At 34.6% G+C, this 18,677-nt stretch overlaps 1 protein-coding gene across 1 annotated transcript in view; it reads left to right on the top strand.

Annotated features, from left to right (window-relative positions):
• LOC105149261 (uncharacterized) overlaps window positions 1-18,677 on the top strand; it is a 433,940-nt gene that overhangs the window by 399,442 nt on the left and 15,821 nt on the right. The window contains exons 5-6 of the mRNA XM_087409169.1: window positions 8,885-9,209; window positions 14,084-14,295. Coding sequence (XP_087265295.1) covers window positions 8,885-9,209; window positions 14,084-14,295 — 537 coding nt within the window. The remainder of the gene's footprint in view (window positions 1-8,884; window positions 9,210-14,083; window positions 14,296-18,677) is intronic.

The following is an 18,677-nucleotide window of genomic DNA, read 5'->3' as shown; positions in this document are numbered from 1 at the left end:
TCGTGAGTTATCTTAGCGTAGCTCTAATTACATGAATCTTTCCGTATATGGAAACAACGATTTTATTGAAGTATCTAAAAATTTAGCTAGATATAGATTTGAAAAGAATTTTGTTTGATTATAATAATTATGTAAAAAACTCAAGCATGATAAGCAACGTTGCAAAAAATTTTATTATTCAAACATCTTGGACATCCCCTACATAATTTTGTCCAATATTTTCAAATCTTTAGCTAAATTTTTAAACTTCAGCAAAATTGTTCCTTTATTCTGTGTTCCACGTCACCATGCGTTTAATGTAATAATGAGAGAAAAATATTGTGATTATAATTGCATGGTGAAATAATTATGATTAGGTTTATTTTTACGATTATTACTGCTACAATTGCTGATAATTTTTTATGTATAGTTCTCTCAAACATGAAAAAATTGTGAAATGACTAAAATAAATATTTTTATTTAATAAGTATAATCAAAATTAAAGTGAATATAATTATTTTCTTAAAAATTTACTTACTACTTATGTGGCAATAATAACTAAATAAATGTTTAAAAAAACTAAAGATGTCAAGCAGTGTATATTACGTGTTTATTATTAATAGCACAATTATTGACTATATATGCATGATTAAAACAACTATATAATTATCCCAAAAATGACTGTAAATTATAGTTAAATTATGGTAATTGCAATCATTTTACTCTCTCATTATCAGTGTCTGCACGCATCTGCCTGACTTCGTAAATGTGATTCATCGTATATAAAGATACATGCGATAAAAATATGTGAATTATGTAAACATAAAAATTTATTGAAAACAAGGTTTCTATTTTTAGAGGCGCAAGATATATATGACAAAGTTTAATATTTATCGTTCTTCGTAAATAAACAGTAAAGCTACACAATGTTGCATCCGCGCGATAATAATATATCGCGTCTGTTGTGATTTTTATTAACGTTACGCGATACTTTTACATTCAGCAAGAATCGCGTACAAATAAAAGGTATTACATTAACGACTACAAAAACTCATTCGCATGCATATGCACGCGCATTAATTTTGATAGCGTAATATTTACGATACGTATAAAAAAAAGGAACGATACTCAAGGGACATGATAACGAAGTTGCAATTTATTGCGAGGCAATAGTGGGCGCTGTCGTAAAAGTTTGCAGATTAATGCAACGCGCATACAAATCGATATATATATATATATATATATATATATATATATATATCTTCTGCATATCTTAATTTGGATGTCATCATACGTTTGTGTTTTATGAGCGGTCGATTCTCACTATTCTTTCGATATCTTCTAGATTATTAAAGAGATGCTGGCGCGATTTGACCGATGTCGATAGTACAGACTTCAATTCTAAATTAAAAATACCGATAATGGCGAAATCTTTAATTCAGTTTCTTATCTTATCGTTCAAGCTCACTTAAATGCGTACATTTGTTCTTATTTAACATATTCTACCGCTATCTTTTGCCAGATCGAGCACCTACTGCCAAATACAATTACTATTCTGCTTATCATTCTACACATATTTTATGTGTACATGTGCATGAAAGCATTTCAATCTAAATTCCTTTTCTATAGGCTTTTAATCTTATTCTTATCAATACTGTGTTATTTTTTGTATATACTGTTAAATCTGTAGTATCAGATTTAATCTAATTTGAGTCGCAACTGCTCTTACTCAATATATTATAAAATATAATTATTTTATAATAAAGCAACAGAGTTAAGCAGTTCACATTGAGTTAAATTTAACATTATATAGTTAATTTAATTGTTCTAATATAAAATAACGATATATTGAGTAGGAGTGGCAACTTAAATTAGAGTAAATTTGACACTAATAGTATAATTTGCATTGGGAGTTTCGCACATATTTTTATACTAATCAAACATTGTCGTGAGTTGATATAAGATAAATAAATATAAGTAATATTAAATGTAATTTTTTATATTTTTTTCATTCTTAGCATAAAATTGATAGTTCTAACTATTCTTTAACATGTCTTAACTTTAATTATATACAAGATTTTTACGGTTCTGTAAAACCAATTCGAAGATAGCCGAGCGAAATGTAAATATCAGTAATTCGCTATCCAATATTCCCTTAATGTATAATGTACTTTTCGTACTCTCACATGTACATCATTCGCCCTGTATTAATTGAAATCAATAATGGTCGTTGATAAGATCGGAATAATTTTGTATAAAGAATTTTGTTTGACTTTTTAGATTCTAATAAAACATTATTGTGACTGAACAATGAATTGCAATATATCGTCTATCTCTCACGCGTAATGTATCTATACTTCAACGAAAATTATAAGAAGCGTGAAACGGCGATTTCGCGATTTCGAGCAAGAAATTGATGTATATAATTTAACGTATATAATTGCATTTCAAGTTTACTTTCATCACTATTGTAATTACGTCTTTGTCAATTAGCGTACACACGAGACTGCACTTAATTATGATAAAGACACGTCAACATGTGGCTTAACAAAGAAATAATCGTTCATTCCACATTTGCGTCACGCAAGTCGCATGACACGGTCTTGAAGCCATAAATACGACGAAAGATGAACTTTAATTATTTCCAGAATGATTTCTATCGTGCAAACTGAGCGCATTTTTGTGGCGCGTGAAATCATACTAACAATAAGAGAAAGATCTTTACGATTGCATATTATAGTAAAATAATTATGGCTAGGGGCTCCATTTTTATAATTATTACTCTATAATATTAATAATAATAATTATATTTATAATTCTAACAAAAAATACAAAATTGACATTGAAAATGATGATTAATTATAATTAAGTTATGGTAGTTGCAATTTTTTAAAATTCTTTTTTGTAGAGTATTACATTGTACACATTTTATAACATCATTATTCTTGTTTATATAATTTTTTAAATTTAACATACCGACGTTTTTATTTATAAATATATTTTTTACAATGCATAGAGAGGACGATTTTGCTGAAGTATCCAAAAATAGTCAGATCTGAAAATAATGTATATTTCTACACATGTCGCATAATCTGTCATCTTAAAGCAATAAGCATACGTCAATATACGTATATATCTTTTATTCTGTTCTTATCACAATTAAATAATCTAAAATAAAATTTTCACTTCGACTACACCCACCGATGACGGTATCTCCGATTGTCTCTGCCCACGCGAATTTCTTTCCTTTTTCCTACAAAACACACAGATATCGGCGTGAAAGTTCAGCGATCCCATCCGTGGGTTCCTTTCCGAGCTGCGAACGTTCCGTGGATAGACTTACGGCACTTCGCGTGGAATAACGTTTAGGCGTTATCGCGCGCGTTATCTTCGCACCTGATGGATAACCGGTGCTTTGTACAACGAACCGCCATCGATAAATTTTCTAAACATCGTAGTGGCCCCCGCGGCACGAGGGACGAGAGATAATACCCGACGATTAATCGACCCAAGCGCGCGGCCGCCCGCGCTAATCTACGCGCCGCGTGTACGCGGGCCCGGAAACTTAATTGAAAACACATAAAGCTTAACGAGTTCCGCAACGCGGGTGGCATGTCCACCCACCTTCCATCCTGTGCACGCGCACGCGAGCACTCGCGCATATTCCGTGCGGCTAATGCGCCCACCCGCTGAATTATACGACGCGTAATAATGGATGTTGCCGGGCGCGAAGCATGGAGTAAACGGGAACCGCCAATCGTTCACTCGTGAATGACACAGATGTGTTCAAAATCGTCTTTCGATTTCGTTAAAAAAAAAAAAAAACAAAGCCTTTTAGTAATCGCTTGAATTCGACTTCAATGGGTGCTTTCCATTTGGCGACATAAATGTTGTTCTGTATTTGTTAATCTTTGAATGTCAAGGAAGATAGAATGAGATTTGTGTCGACTTGTGTCAATAAATGGGAAGCATCCATCGACCTATTGTTAACTAATGCCAAAATCATTCATTGAAGCTGGCTCTGTAAAATCCATTTAATTTATATTAATAAAAACATTAATTTAAGAAATCAAAATGATACAATTCGAATAAAAAAGAATGAATTCTAAACATATTTTAATAAGAATAATCAAAATTTTCAAATGTAACTTAAAAAAATTGAACTTGCCACTTTTTACAAAATTTATAAATGAATAGATCCAATAAACCACCATCAACTCTAGATGGTTAGATCTTGCTCGTTCAATCACATGCAATATTCTTTAATTTTTATATATAATTATTTTTATAGCTGCTATGTTAATTCATGGAAAGAACGATTTTGTTGAAAGATCCAAATTTTTGCTGGATTCAAATCTGAAAATAATTTTATTAGAACCTCAAACTAATTGTTTTAGAATATTATAATAAATTTACTTTTGCTTATTATTTTTCATTATTTGGTCCAACGAAATTATTTTCAGATCTACATCCAGCAAAATTTTAGATCTTTCAAAAGCTCTATTCATGTATTAACACTTTCATCCTTATTATATTCTTACGTTATATCCATTACGTTAATATTTATCTAAACATGCATAAGCTCCTAGGCACAAGTCACCGTCATGGATTAGTACGACGTGATTCAAAAGTCGCGAAACTTAAATCGCATCGTTGCAAACGCAAGATCCTACAACGAGTGACTACCTTTACCTCCGGGTCACGAAGCAAGCGCTTTATCTTCAACGCCCGCGCACCGCATCTAACGCGAGATCGATTCTCTCAGCCGATTCAGACACCCCCTCTTTTTCTTGGCGGATTAGCAGGGATTCTTTTATTCGCCACTGGACACGCGAAGCGCTATAAACCTCCGCGAACTCCTACTTATCTCTCTCAATCAAACCTCCGACTTCGCGCGGCGATCTTTAGCAGCGAGGCATTAACGTCGGACGATTATCCCTCAATTTGGTGGATTTTAAAAAATCTACGGTGCAAACTCTGCTCATAAATCGATGGATTAACCCCGGCGTTTAACATTATCAATTACCCCCCCTTGATGCTCCCTTACGCGCACGAGAAGAAGAGAGAGAGGAAGCGAGAGAGAACGAATACCTATACCTATGCGTGAAGAAAAAAGAAAAAAGAAGTGAAAAAATTAAGAGTAAAGACCTCGCGAGAGTACGAGCGAGTTCCTAAAGGGAAGATAAAGGTGAAACATGGAACGGACAGAAAGGCAAAACATGCTAAGAGCACGTATTACTGTTAATGCTTAGGATTAACCCTGTTCGCTGGCGTGGGCGAGGCGATGATATAGCGCAAGAGGGATGGTCTCACCGTTGGTATGATAATTCAGCAACGGAAGATGTTTATTACAAACACGCTGAGATTTAAAGTAATTAACAATTTTGGAGACAGTGAAAGTACCGCGGAAGGAGGATTTTTCTTCTCGAAGAATAAAATCCTTGAGAGGATTTTTCTCCTCGAACAATAAAATCTTTTAGGGGATTTTTTTTTTCGAAGAATAAAATTCTTTAAAGGATTTTTTTTTTTTTTTGAAAAATAAAATCAAAATCCTATGATTTGATATAATTTTACAAATTAAGGAAGGACAATTTCTAAATGTATACGCAGTTATGAATGGCTAGTATCTACTAATATTTCAACTGTAATATCATTATACAAAATTCAAACCAAGCTGAGTTCAAATTTATAACCACGTATTCGATTAAAATTAATTAGATTTTTTAATTAAATCTTTCCTTCTTTGCATATACGTATTATAAATAGTATGTAATGTGAAAAGAGATGATATATATATTATTAATCTAGAGTTACTTGAACTAGATTGTCTGCGCGAATTCTATCTCTTAATCGTTAATTTAACTTCTTACCGGAAGCTAACCTCTTTTTATAGAAGCATAATTAAACGCGTCATTTCATACGCCAATTACAAGCATTATTATATTTCAACGTCGGAGATCACGTTAATAGCTAAACGGGAAAAAGAAAATGGAAAAAAGAAAGATTAGGATGAAACGCAAGACACCGACTGGTGAAGCTCTGTCACATCACATCGTTCCCAGTAGTGACGACTGCGTTCTCCATTAGATAACGAAGATCATGGGTCTATAGAACTACGCGAAGAGTTAATGGCCATAACGAGACGTCCTGAACGAGGAACTTCAGAGGAAGAAAGGGAAAAAGTGTCCGAAGCAGCAGCTAATTAAGCGAAGCCGCCCCGTCCGGCGCACGGAAATTGCGGCTAATAATACTGCTGTTACTGTGCTGTTACATCGCGGTTCGATCAACTGAATTTATAATGATTCCTCGATACGATTTGAAGACGCTTAACCACCTTTAGATCGCTCACGAGATTTCTGCCATGACAAAACGGATAATTGATGATCGGTTAGATACGTATCGAGAAAAAATCATCGTCGTATTATTTATTATTAATGGCAGAACGAATAATTTTCATCATTAATGATAAACGAAATGAACGATTTTATTGTAGTAAAAATTTAGATTGGATACAAAATTGAAAATAATTTTGTTAGACCATCAAAATAATACTGAGAAAAAATGTGCTATAATAAATTTTGATAAATATTTGTCTGAATAATACTAACTTAATATTTATTTACGACAAATAAATAAAGAGAATAATAGTTACATCAAATTCATCGGTTCTTGTAAATATATATATGTGTACATTTAACATTTATTAAAATTTAATATATATTTTCTTAGTATAACATTCAAGATGATTGCTAGAATATCAAAACTTTCTGCTAACTTTTTTAGATATTTTTTAGATATTTTAGCAAAAAATACGTTCCACTTGACGATTGTAATACTTGTGAGCATCATTTTATTCTTGTTTAACATTTGATAAATAACAAGGATGAAATGATGCTCGCGAATATTACGAACGTCAAGTAAAACGTATCTAAAATTGTTTTTTCTCCGTATCTTTGATAATTTTTACTTATTTTTTGAAGCGAACAATGAATGAGTACTCTTTAAAACTTCTAGAGTGAATTTCAATCTAAAAAGTAAAATCTCACTCTTAAAAATTGAAAATTGAGCCGTTCTTTTTCAAGATCGACCCAATTTTTATTCTTTAAAGTAAGTTTCTACTTCAAAAAAGAGTAGTTTTGTGTTAAATTATCGTTAAGCACACATTGTATGCTCCAAAATAATTTATTAAAACAAAATTATTATTTAAAACGAATCTTTATAATATTTTGAACCTTCTTCACTCATCCCTGTAGACTATAAACAGAATCAAAGGAACTTTTGAATTATCAAAGCAACTCGGCGGTTTTATGCAATCGAAATAGTATAATGATGATCGCACATGCAGGTAAACCATCGTAACGAAATGAGCTTGCAAATTTACCTCAATTAGAAGAGATGGTGAAGGAAGCGACTTCTATGATGAATGAAAGACGTGTAATCGAAATGTTATCGGCAATACGATCGACAGCAGTCTCGCAAAGCCGCATCTTCCCGCTCGATCTTGCGAATGTATTGCCTTGCTAACGCGACTACTAATTAGTAACAGTAATGTCACGGGCATTTAACATGCTTGTCAGTCGGCTTACAAATCGCAAAACGTGCTGCAAGATACATGCAGCGGCCAGATTCAACGTTGGCCGATCGCGGTGTCAACGGGTCAAAGGCCGTCAAAACTCTCTCGATAGCGAAGTAAATTGCAATGCTATGCTATGTAATACGGTAATAAACTACTAATTTTTGAAGAATATAGAAATTTACATGGAAACGATTCATGAAATAGTCGCGAAATTTCGCAGAAAATCTCGCGATCGCAATGATAAGCGAAACTGAAACCTCGAGTCAAGTCCGATTACTCGTGCAATTCTGTAAAAAGAGATTATAAAGCGATTTATAACACACCGTCGCGTGGGATTGGGAGATCTCGAGGTGGAACGCTCGTGCTTTATTCGTTCCGTTGATTTATTCGCGAGAAGTTGCATGAGCTGCATCGTACTCGCCTGACATCGACCTTCGATCCTCGATCGCTGATGGATCGAGGGCATAGTACCGTGACGTGCCACGGCACGTTCGCACAAAGTGGCAAACGCGTAGATATCATATATAATAAAAAAAAAATGCACATTGCTCCTATTATCTCGCTTGCATTCGATATCCTCTCGGAACATCGTTATTCGCGATTTTACTTTTGAATATCTTACGATAGTAGCTATTACTCGAAACACGGCACGCTCCTTACAAGGTGCGAGAGATACCGCGTAATTATGTAAAATACCGTAATCAGTTAGACGGCAGGTGATACCGGTTCTCAGAAATAGGTTTCCAATCTGCGAGAACGACTTCTCCCTCTCTATACAGGAATATCCCTCGGTGTAATCCGGCCCCTTAGATTAGAAAACGAATATTAACATCGCCATCGCGTATGCAGTGAATCATGCTTTCCGTTAAATCGGGAGGTCTCTCTTATAGAATCCCGTTTGGATTAATCAAATAAAATAAATTTCCGTAGCTGCAAATTCTTATAAATGGATAATTTATTTATATAAATTCATTTATAAATTAGCCATTTTTTGATAAATGTCAAGATTCGTTCTGCAATTTGAATTCAAATATAAAATTCATATTAAAACAAAGTATAATTATTTACTTTCTTACGTGTTTTACGTTTTATCCATCTTGCGCTCTGATCATCGTGTTTTTATTACAGATAGGCATCATAGATGGTGCCCCCTCACCTTTTGCGTGCAGTATATCTTTTTCATTCAGCTCTTTGTAATTATCCGATTTATCATAAAGCAATCTTGTATGTACGCAATCAAGTTATTATTGTTATTATTACTAACATTTTTCTAGCAAGCAAGCAAGCAAGCAAGCAGGGATAAATGGAGGAAATTTATTTCTTTTGCAGCGTCCCCGTCTTTGCCACCGTTGGGCGAAACAGCGTGGGACAGAGATCATGATCGTGATCGAAGCCGGGAGAGGAACCGGGATCGCGAGAGGGTGCGGGAAAGGAGCGGCGAGAACGAGAGGGAACGTCAACAGGAAAGAGAACCCGCGATTAGGGAGAGGGAGGTGCGGGATCGGGAAAGGGAACGCGATCGCGACAGACAAAGGGACAGGGAAAGAGACCGAGAAAGGGACGTATCGGTCTGCATGATGGAACCACCCGAGTCTGTCTTCATCTCCCCTACTGCGGCCCTTCTCGCGTTGCAGAGGATAAAGGACGCTTCTCTGTAAGTATTATTATTCACCTGTTGCGTCTCCCACTTAGACAGGCGTGTCCGCGTTGCTCGAAGACGACGAGGGAACAGCGTTGAGAGGAGAATAGCGTTGAAGTTAAAGGCTGGGTACAGCGTGATTGAGACGAGCGCGTGATAAAAGTTGATGATTAATTGATAATTGATATTGCCGCCAGCGTAACACGTAACGATATGCTAAACGAGTCCGCATTGTGGATGGATAATGCGGGAATAATTTAATGTCTCTGGTAATTCTAATTAAAGAAATTTTCTCTCGCGAGAATCGTTGATCATCTAAGGGAGAATGTGTCGCAAATGTGTAAAACTTAAAACATATATTATAATATATTGAAAGTGCCATAGCCAATTTGAATAACGTAGAAAAAGTATCTCTAAGAACTGAGAAAAATGTTGTTTATTTGATTAAATTAATTTAATTGTCTTTATTTTTCTTTTTGTCGGATAATGTATGTATTTATATGTATATTTAAACATGAACATTTAAACTGTTCAGAATGAAGACGTGCAGAGTAAACGTACGACAATGCAGAAACATACGTGTGTTTAAACTTATTAACTGTATTGCCATGCGGAATACAAAGACTGATTTTATTATCGCTTTACAATCGGCCGAAAGCAGCAGGGTATCGCGAGTACTCATTCACGATGGTGATTCTTACGTACAGTCGTATTTCATCGAATGCATAAGTACGTCCAGGGTTAATAGGACGAGATCGTGCGCCCGCTGTAAATCTCGTTTAATTTGCTCTCGCCGCGCACCCGCGCGATTGTCGTTTCCATTGTGCCCGGGCTTCTCCCGATCCATCTAACATTATAGAAACCGTGTTCTGACACACACCAAGAAACATAGTAATCTCGTGACACCCGGCGCACGCTAACAAACCTCATTTTACACGTCCCGTCACGATTTCTTTCAAGCACGCGCCTAAGTAATTTCGACTCGCTCCTTTCGCCCAATTAGCGTGACGCCGATCCATTATACGCTCTTTGCAAATCAGCGTATCTATACGGCGCGTTGCGCACGAGCTTTGTTTGACCCTTATCCTTGAAACGTATCTTTCAGTTTTAGTTCGTTGGAAAAATTGATCGTTATCTAAAAATATGAAAAAACGCGTGAGAATCATTTTAAGCTTAAATTTATTCAAGAATTTAGTAAACAAGCGATTATACGGTTCTTTATTTGAATTTTATATTGTCATTTTTATCTTAATCCACGTATGATGAAGAAATAATTATAAATCATATCCTATGTAAATTGCAGCTTGCTCTTTTGTGTATATTTTTTATCTCTTTATATGTACGTTGAACACATCTCAAATGGAGTACCTTACATACATACGCAACACGACTCCTAATATCCATGTGGACATTCTTTATAAAAAATCTGCGATGAATTCGCCGCAGAAAAACATATATTAAGATATATTTTGCATTATTTAATTGGTTTATATTAGAGGTGTGATTGTGGCATGATTATTTTGCATTGAATTAAATTAATTTGTATTCTTTCTAATTTTTTAAAAAGTACAACATTATAACTTGCACTAATGTCGGTACATTTTATAACAAATATATATATATTTCTCAGTTGCTTTTTGTCCGTCTATTAAATTGTCGCACGGAAAGAACAGTTTTGCTGAAATATTAAAAAATTTTGCTAGATACTGATGTGAAAATTTTGTTGGAAAAATAATTATATAAAAATCTTAAGCATGATGATAATACTGCAAAAAATTTTGATATTCTAGCTTAAATCTATTACAATTATTTTGATAATCTAACATAATTAGTTTTAAATCCAGTTACAAATCTAGTTACATTTTTAGATTTTTCAGCAAAAAGCGTTCTTTCCACACTTTATTATGTCTAACTGATTAGTTACAATGTGACTGGTTACAATGTTTCTATCATACCACATTAGCTTTTTTAGGTTTTACTTAGTTGTACTTAGTTTTATTTAGTTTCATTTTCAGTGAGTGACATTACATAAACGTTCCTGTCGCATTTTGACAAATCAGATTTTAACTTCTGTCTACAGTAGGAAGCCGTCTATAGATTGCAACTGTGCAACATGCATGGCTTTACTAGTTTAGTTTCGTAGTTTTTCGTTTAAAATGCATTGCGATGCATTTCTGCGACGTGGCTCGCAAACGTGTAGTCTTCTCACCGCTATAACGTGAGGGGGTTAACGGACTGTAACGTGTACAGCAAGATCGTTAGAAAAGTATGTTAGGAGGCAATATGTAGTTGTTAGTTCATATTGAAGTACAGCGAATAATTAATTTTCCATGGCGTTTATGTGTCGACAGAGAGAGAAATACGAATGAACAAAGACACATAGTTGGTACTTTCTGAGGGGCGGATTGAGGTAGACGCGAGCCGGATTATCGCGACTGGAAACGGATTTATGTCAGTTCGCGCAACACGCCGTTCTAGTTTATAGCGTGAATGGTACGAGGAGGGCCCTCACATAGCTTCGATGAAATACGGCGCGGGTAAGAACGCGTCAGTAGTACCGACGTCGTTTTATCTAGCCAGTTTAAAACTCCTCCAATTCTCGATCACGGCCCGGATCGCACGTTGCAGATTAGTATCGTTCCGTAATTTATTGTTTCGGTGTGAATTTATATAAAATATCGCTTTCAAGTAGAATAACTTTATGTCGACGAGCCATTACGTTAATAGTAAAATTATAATGATAACAAAATGAACACACTGTTAGATATCAAAGAAGCAGTAATAATACCTAATCCTTTAAGTTAAATATTTTGTCATTTTGAACTTCTGTGTGTGTCAAAATTAAATTGCTCAGCTTCAAAGTAAACAATATATTATATCAATGTGTACTTAATAAATAATAAACTAAATTTGAGTCAAATTTAATACATTAATTTGTTTGTGTTTTAGTTTTAATACAATACATTGCTTGAGTAAAATCGTTCATTGTTTTAAGTAGGAGCGGTCTAGAAATGATTAAAAATAATTCAAATTGTGAGTATAAATATGAATTTAACAGTCTGGAGTGTATAAGAGGCATATTGAAAGTTCAGGAAAAATTGTGATTCAACGTGATTAAACCTAAAATAATCAGAGTCGAATTATTGCAATCGTTTTAAAAGTATCAAAATTTTCGATACTTTTGTAATTCCTTCAGATTACCTTTCGATGCTTGTCTCGTTTTTTTCTTCATAAATGATTCGAGAGCAATATTTTGCACTGCGTCAAATTGACTGGTACAAATATGGGCGTACAAATATGTACGCCCTAAAAAACGCGAGTCTATCTATATTATTGCCACGTACGAGTTTCGTGGAAAAACAAGTCCTACCAGAATTCAGTCAAGTTGAGATTGATCGAGCCGGTCCGATATACCTTTCTTGTTTCCATCAATCGGTCCAGTGTCATTGCACGCTTTCGACGAATTGCTCGGTTTTTCGAGTACTTATTGAGAAAGGTACTCCGGCTCAAAACGAAAACTTCGCATTACAAATAACACCGGAAATTGGTACACTTATCTAGATGAAAAAGCAGTACATTATCTGGGAAAATAAGTTACACTGATTTTACAATAAAGAAAAACTCAAATTATACTAATTTAAACTTTAACTGTTAGAGTAAATAATTTTACACTCTGTGTGATAAGAATTTTTTTTAAGTTTCTTGTTTTTTAAAAAATTTTTTTCTTAATAAATTTTTATTTTTATTCACGCAACGTGGATATCTAAGTCCTTGATATTACTTATTAAATCGTTTTTATTTTTAGAATGATAAATAAATTTGTTTAATATAAAAATGACAATATAATATTAATCCTTATATAAATAGGCGCACAAAATCACACAGCGATCATTACAAAGTGACTCTGGATTGCTTTGGCTTCTCTCCCTTGTGGAGATTAAATATTGGATTGTTTGATTCGTCTTTTATTTATGACTATTTTTATTGGATTAGGATCCATCCAAGAAAAAGAAGAAGAAAAAGTAGTTCTGATCCTATACGTCTATATACGGGTTTAATGAGAATAAACTTTTAAATATTAAAAATGAATTATTATTAAATAGTTTATATTATTTTAATAGTTCATATTATATTGTAAAGTACGCAGCTGCTTGCTGTGGCTTTAAGGAATAACTGAGAGTTATTCCTTAGAAAAAGAAGGAGTGAGAGATCATCTGTCGCATAATCGAGTCTACATGTTACAGCGCAAAACGATTGATGAAGACGTCTCTCGTCCATAGGAATTGATATTGGTAATGACTGAAACGGCAAATTTTTTATCGCTCGTTTCTTTGTCGTAATCAATGTCATCTCGGATGTATAGTTGCGAGAGTCGAGTGCAAAAAGGCATGCGCGATCCCAGGACCGATCCTTTCATAATTCGCAGCATGTTGCGTTACGCCGTTTTATGAATCGTGTTTGATTTCTTCTTGACGATATTACCTCGTATCTCCTCGGTCGTTTTATTTTGAACGACTTTACCTGCCTTTAATACAATCAAAAACTGGTCACTGAGTGAGTTCTTCGCTTATACCAAGAGAAAGTCGGACATTATTGTTGCTAAACAATATTACCAGATTTACCTCACAAGTAAAATTTACCAAAAGGTGGAACAATCGGCTCTCAGAAGGTATAAAAATAAATTATAATTAAAATGAGCCATGAAGAATTTTATTCTATTTATTAAAGTTTATGACTTGATCTGTCTCGGCTAAAATGAATTTAAAAAAAAAAAGAAGAATATTATGTTGAATGTTACAATCTTATTAATGTAACTTTTCAAAGACATACTATTTTTATTTGTGTTCACGTTAGGATTAACTTTTGTGGATTTAACTATCTGATTATAGCGTGTTCCACAAACGTCCGGCGCTAGCAGCGGGTATCGGTTTGGGTGGCAGAGGAAACGCCGGTGTTGGCGGAAATGGCGGCAATTTAGGTGTCGATGGCGAATGCGGCGACGCGCTGAAGAGACGCAAAGTTCACAGATGCGACGTTGCTGGCTGCGACAAAGTTTACACGAAGAGCTCGCATCTAAAAGCGCACAAGAGGACTCATACCGGTAAGTTAGTGTTAATTGCGAGAATGGCGCTTTATCAATTTTGTCGAATAGTATTAAATAATTTCGTGCAATTTTTTCTCTAAATAAATTATACATCTATATTTTCATATCAAGTTTAATTCCTTTCCAAAATAATACGATATATTTTTTTATCGCGTACTGTTTCACAAAAAGAACTGTATGTGAAAAATTTTGGTGGACTATATGAAAATAATTATACAGGACACTTATTAAACTGATTGCTAGAATGCCTTTGTGCAAGCATTATCACTATATTCGAGCGTTCTATTATTTTAATGTAACAAAATTATTTTCAGATCTGTATCTAGTTAAGTATTCAGATACTTTAACAAAACGTTCTTTCCGTGTTGGCATTCATTTTTGTTCCTATCAGTTATTCTATTCAAGTGTTAATTCCAGAATGTTATTGATATGTAAATTGTACGTACAAATGAGCGAGGTCATTGAGCCCTAAGTTATGCTTTCAGTGATCATTAGAAAGTCTAATTTGCTAAAAGCTAGGATAAGCGGAGACAAGCTTTTAAAAATTTTGGCTGTTACCAGTTCTTTCAAGTTTCTTAACCTGATAGTTATTATAACAGAAAGCGTGATATAAATGATTTCAATTTTTAAACAATTTTGTTATTACTTTATGTTATTACACGTTTTATTTAAGTATTATGAGAAAATATATATAATTGGACTGCATATTTTATACTATTTTGAAATTAAATTTTATGGTGGCTTATTCTTTCTTTTCTTTTGACTTAATAATTAGATTATTTGTTTATAAAAGTTTAGATTAAGAATATTTTATCGTTAAAATGTATAAAAAACTTGTGTTACTTAATTAAAGTGGCCTATTTTTACATAAAATTTTACATAAATACATAAAATTTTCGATAGCAATTTACGATAGCAATACTGTATCACTCAATAATGATAGCATTCTTAATTACAGCACAATATGGAAAATAAGAACTCTCTTTGGTCAGGTATTCACGAACGAAAGATACCGCTATGTCGAATACACCATTGGAATTGCAAATAGAAAAAATTAAATTACGTAGCATCGTCGTATCATAAATCTCTCCATTCCACAGTTAAAAAGCTATAGATAACTATTGGAATTTCAGTTAGGAAAGTTAATCAAGATGAAATAAATCAATCGATTCAAAGAAACAAACGCACGTTCCTGATGATCACTATGTGCGATCACTATATGTGACTCACTGCGTACATCAGCGATCGTTGGATCGCGCATTTCGTCATTTTAACGTCAATACCTTCTCTCTCATACGCTGTTTTCTTGATTTATCCTATTGTTTTCAATATTGAATGTCTACATTACATGTCCAAAGGTGCGGTCCATTTGACACTACAAATGCTTCGAAATATTTGATTAGCCAATCGAAAGAAATAATTTAACTAATTGACCAATGAAAAAATTGCTTTGAACCATTTATAGCATCAAATGAATCGTAATCCTAGATTTGTAATTGTAAGCATTGACTTGACGTGTCAAGTTCACATTTTGCTTTCCTTTTTCTTAATGAAGTTAGGAAAAGGCCCAGAATTACAAATCTTAAGATGACCTTACATGGTGAATAATATTGTCAGTATTAATAAATACTGATAATATTATTGAATGTACGGTTAATATTGATGGATTGACGTAGAATATTGATGATGATCTGGATTTTGATTTTCGAGTATCTCTCTCAGTATTGCTTTATTAGGATTCACGTCATAGTACAATAGATAATGTATGTAAAATTAAAATGAAATATATTGTCAATAATATTAATCGTGTAAAGTTAAAATATTAATATACATTTTCAGTATTACTGATACAATATTACTGATCAATATTATTGACCGTGTAGGATCATCTTTAAACAACACTACATAAAGATAATCATCTATGCAGAACACTCGAAATCAACGAACGCACAGTATTTGAGAAAAAAGTTAACGAGAAAGAATTTAATTATAAGCACTTCGTCATTATTGTATACAACTACCTATGCAAATTATATAGAATCTCATTCAGCAAAGCAGTGAGCTTTTGAAATGAGCGAACATGGAAATCTCTTTTTCTGCTCACATTTATAAAAGAAACTTTGCCACGTAGAAATTGGGAATCGTTATCTCCATCTCTCCACGTTAAATCAGTGCAAAACTCGCGCCTTATTACCATATATCATCGTGAGTGCGTCATTGATCGTATAAAATAATGCTTAAGTTGATCGTACGGTAGCTGACAACTTGTCGCCCAGCTGTGTCAAGTCGACGACAAATCGTTAGTCATTGAACATTCCTTTAGTATCTAAGACGCTCGAATTGGACGTGGTAACCTTTCACGGTAGCTGTTCGCCGTGATTTACGAGCTCAAGAAATTGTCATTCAATTACTATAAAAAGGCAATTTTCAAAGTCAATTCTTCGCACGAATTATTTAATTGTAAACGCGCGCGAAAAATCCTGATTTTATTATCTCAAATCGGTTAATGACAGTCGTCAATTTAGTTCACGTTAGCGACTAGTTAGTTTGCCGTGTTTCGCGAATTTATATCAGAAATGCTGTGACTCTTCTGCATGCTGTAGGATGCAACAGATAAGAGGCACACACGGCGTGGCGCCGTGCTATCCTCCGCCAGGATTTTTCGCGCGCGTGATCCGCGGTCCGTCGAGGTCAGAGGTCGCCGACATTCGCACGCTAGGATTCACGACCGTGGAGCCCCGCGGAAATTCGATACCGTTCCGCGACGTCGCCGAGGAGGTGCCTCTGTCCAGCAGCGGGAGTGAAGGGATGAGAAGGGGAGGGGGAAGAAAAGATTCGCACTTTTATCCGCTTTCGTATACGGGCGCCCCGCGTATACATACAACCCCGGTCATTTATTACCGCGTCACGAGAGAAACTTGGAGGAGGTCGCGCCGTTTCCATGCGTTCGTTCTGTTCCATTCCGTTTCGTTCCTGACCATGTAGATATGCACGACGTGGCGCGGCAGCAGCGGCGGCAATGGTGGTTTGCTTTAGGAATTTCCGGTGGATAGGTACCTTCGTGAAGGCATCGCCGCCGTCTGGGGAGGGGCACAGGCGGCGAGGAGAGAGAGGGCGTGGTCGTGAGAACCAGGATCTTTTGTCTGGTCCATGATTCAAGCGAGACGCGGCGCGATCGCGGTGCTCAACCCGGAGACGCTTGCTTATACTTATAGAAATCCCTGAAGCCTTCGTTTTCTCTTATCAGGTTGGTCGCCGTACTTTGTGCATATCTTTGAGATATTGGGAGGAGCAAATGAATGTTTATTTATTTTATTTTTTTTTTTTAATCGAAGACGCCGTGCATTCTATACTCGAACAAAATTATGATAATTTATTATCACAATATGTGATCTCTTTACTAAAAATATTTAAGAGCTTATCACAAAAATCGCAGTTCTATTATTTTTTATCACTGCAAAAAAAGGGTTGTTAAAGTATCTAAAAATTCAATTGTATACAAATTTGGAAATATTTTTGTTTTGAATTGTCAAAATAATTACGTGGGACATTTGACTGATTGCTAGATTATTGTAAATTTTTCTGCATTACTCATTATGTTCGAATATCTCCTCATGCTTTATTTTGATAGTCCAACAGAATTATTTTTAGATCTATATATATTTAAATTTTTTAGACATTTCAACAAAAATCGTCTTTTCCATTCAAGTTTCAACATTCTATAGTAAATAGCTTAAACGTCCTACGTAATTATTTTGACAATCTAACAATATATTTTTATTATAGATCTGTATTTAAATTTTTAGATACTTCAGTAAAAAGTTCTTCTATACTAATTAAAAATAATAAAATTAAAAAACTGCAATTTTTGTGATAAGCTATTCAACATTTTTAATAAAAAGGTCGCACATTGTGATAGAATAGAGAATTTATGATATTTTGTATTATAATATGTTTTGTTTCTCGATATGAAGTGGAATTGTGAAATCGAGTTAGTCACGTTTTGCGCTAATTGTAAGTGTGCTGTAGAATACACATCAAAGACCGGAGTTACCATTTCTTGTCCTACCTCACGAAAATTCTGCGTACCATCTTCCTGTTTCAGTTTCTCTCCACTATTCCGGAGAGAAACTCGTTTCGCAGACCGGAACATGCTTTGCGCATTAGGATACTATTATGGTAGATGGTTTTACGAAATTCCTGGTGCGCAGTGATCGGCTGGTAAACAAAAGGCCATTACTTGACATACCCAGACCTCGTTGTGTATGTCGTATTCACCTCGCTTCGACTAATAATTGTTTCGACGACTGGCGTGCAACGCCCGTTTCTAGCGAATCGTGCCGTCTATCTGTCATTCTAACACCATTGAGATATCCTTA

Source organism: Acromyrmex echinatior, chromosome 1, assembly GCF_024713525.1.
Source record: "Acromyrmex echinatior isolate Ae372 chromosome 1, ASM2471352v2, whole genome shotgun sequence".
Taxonomy (NCBI): Eukaryota; Metazoa; Arthropoda; class Insecta; order Hymenoptera; family Formicidae; genus Acromyrmex; species Acromyrmex echinatior.
The sequence above is the reverse complement of the archived record's forward strand: the minus strand, read 5'-3'. Positions and strand labels throughout refer to the sequence as shown.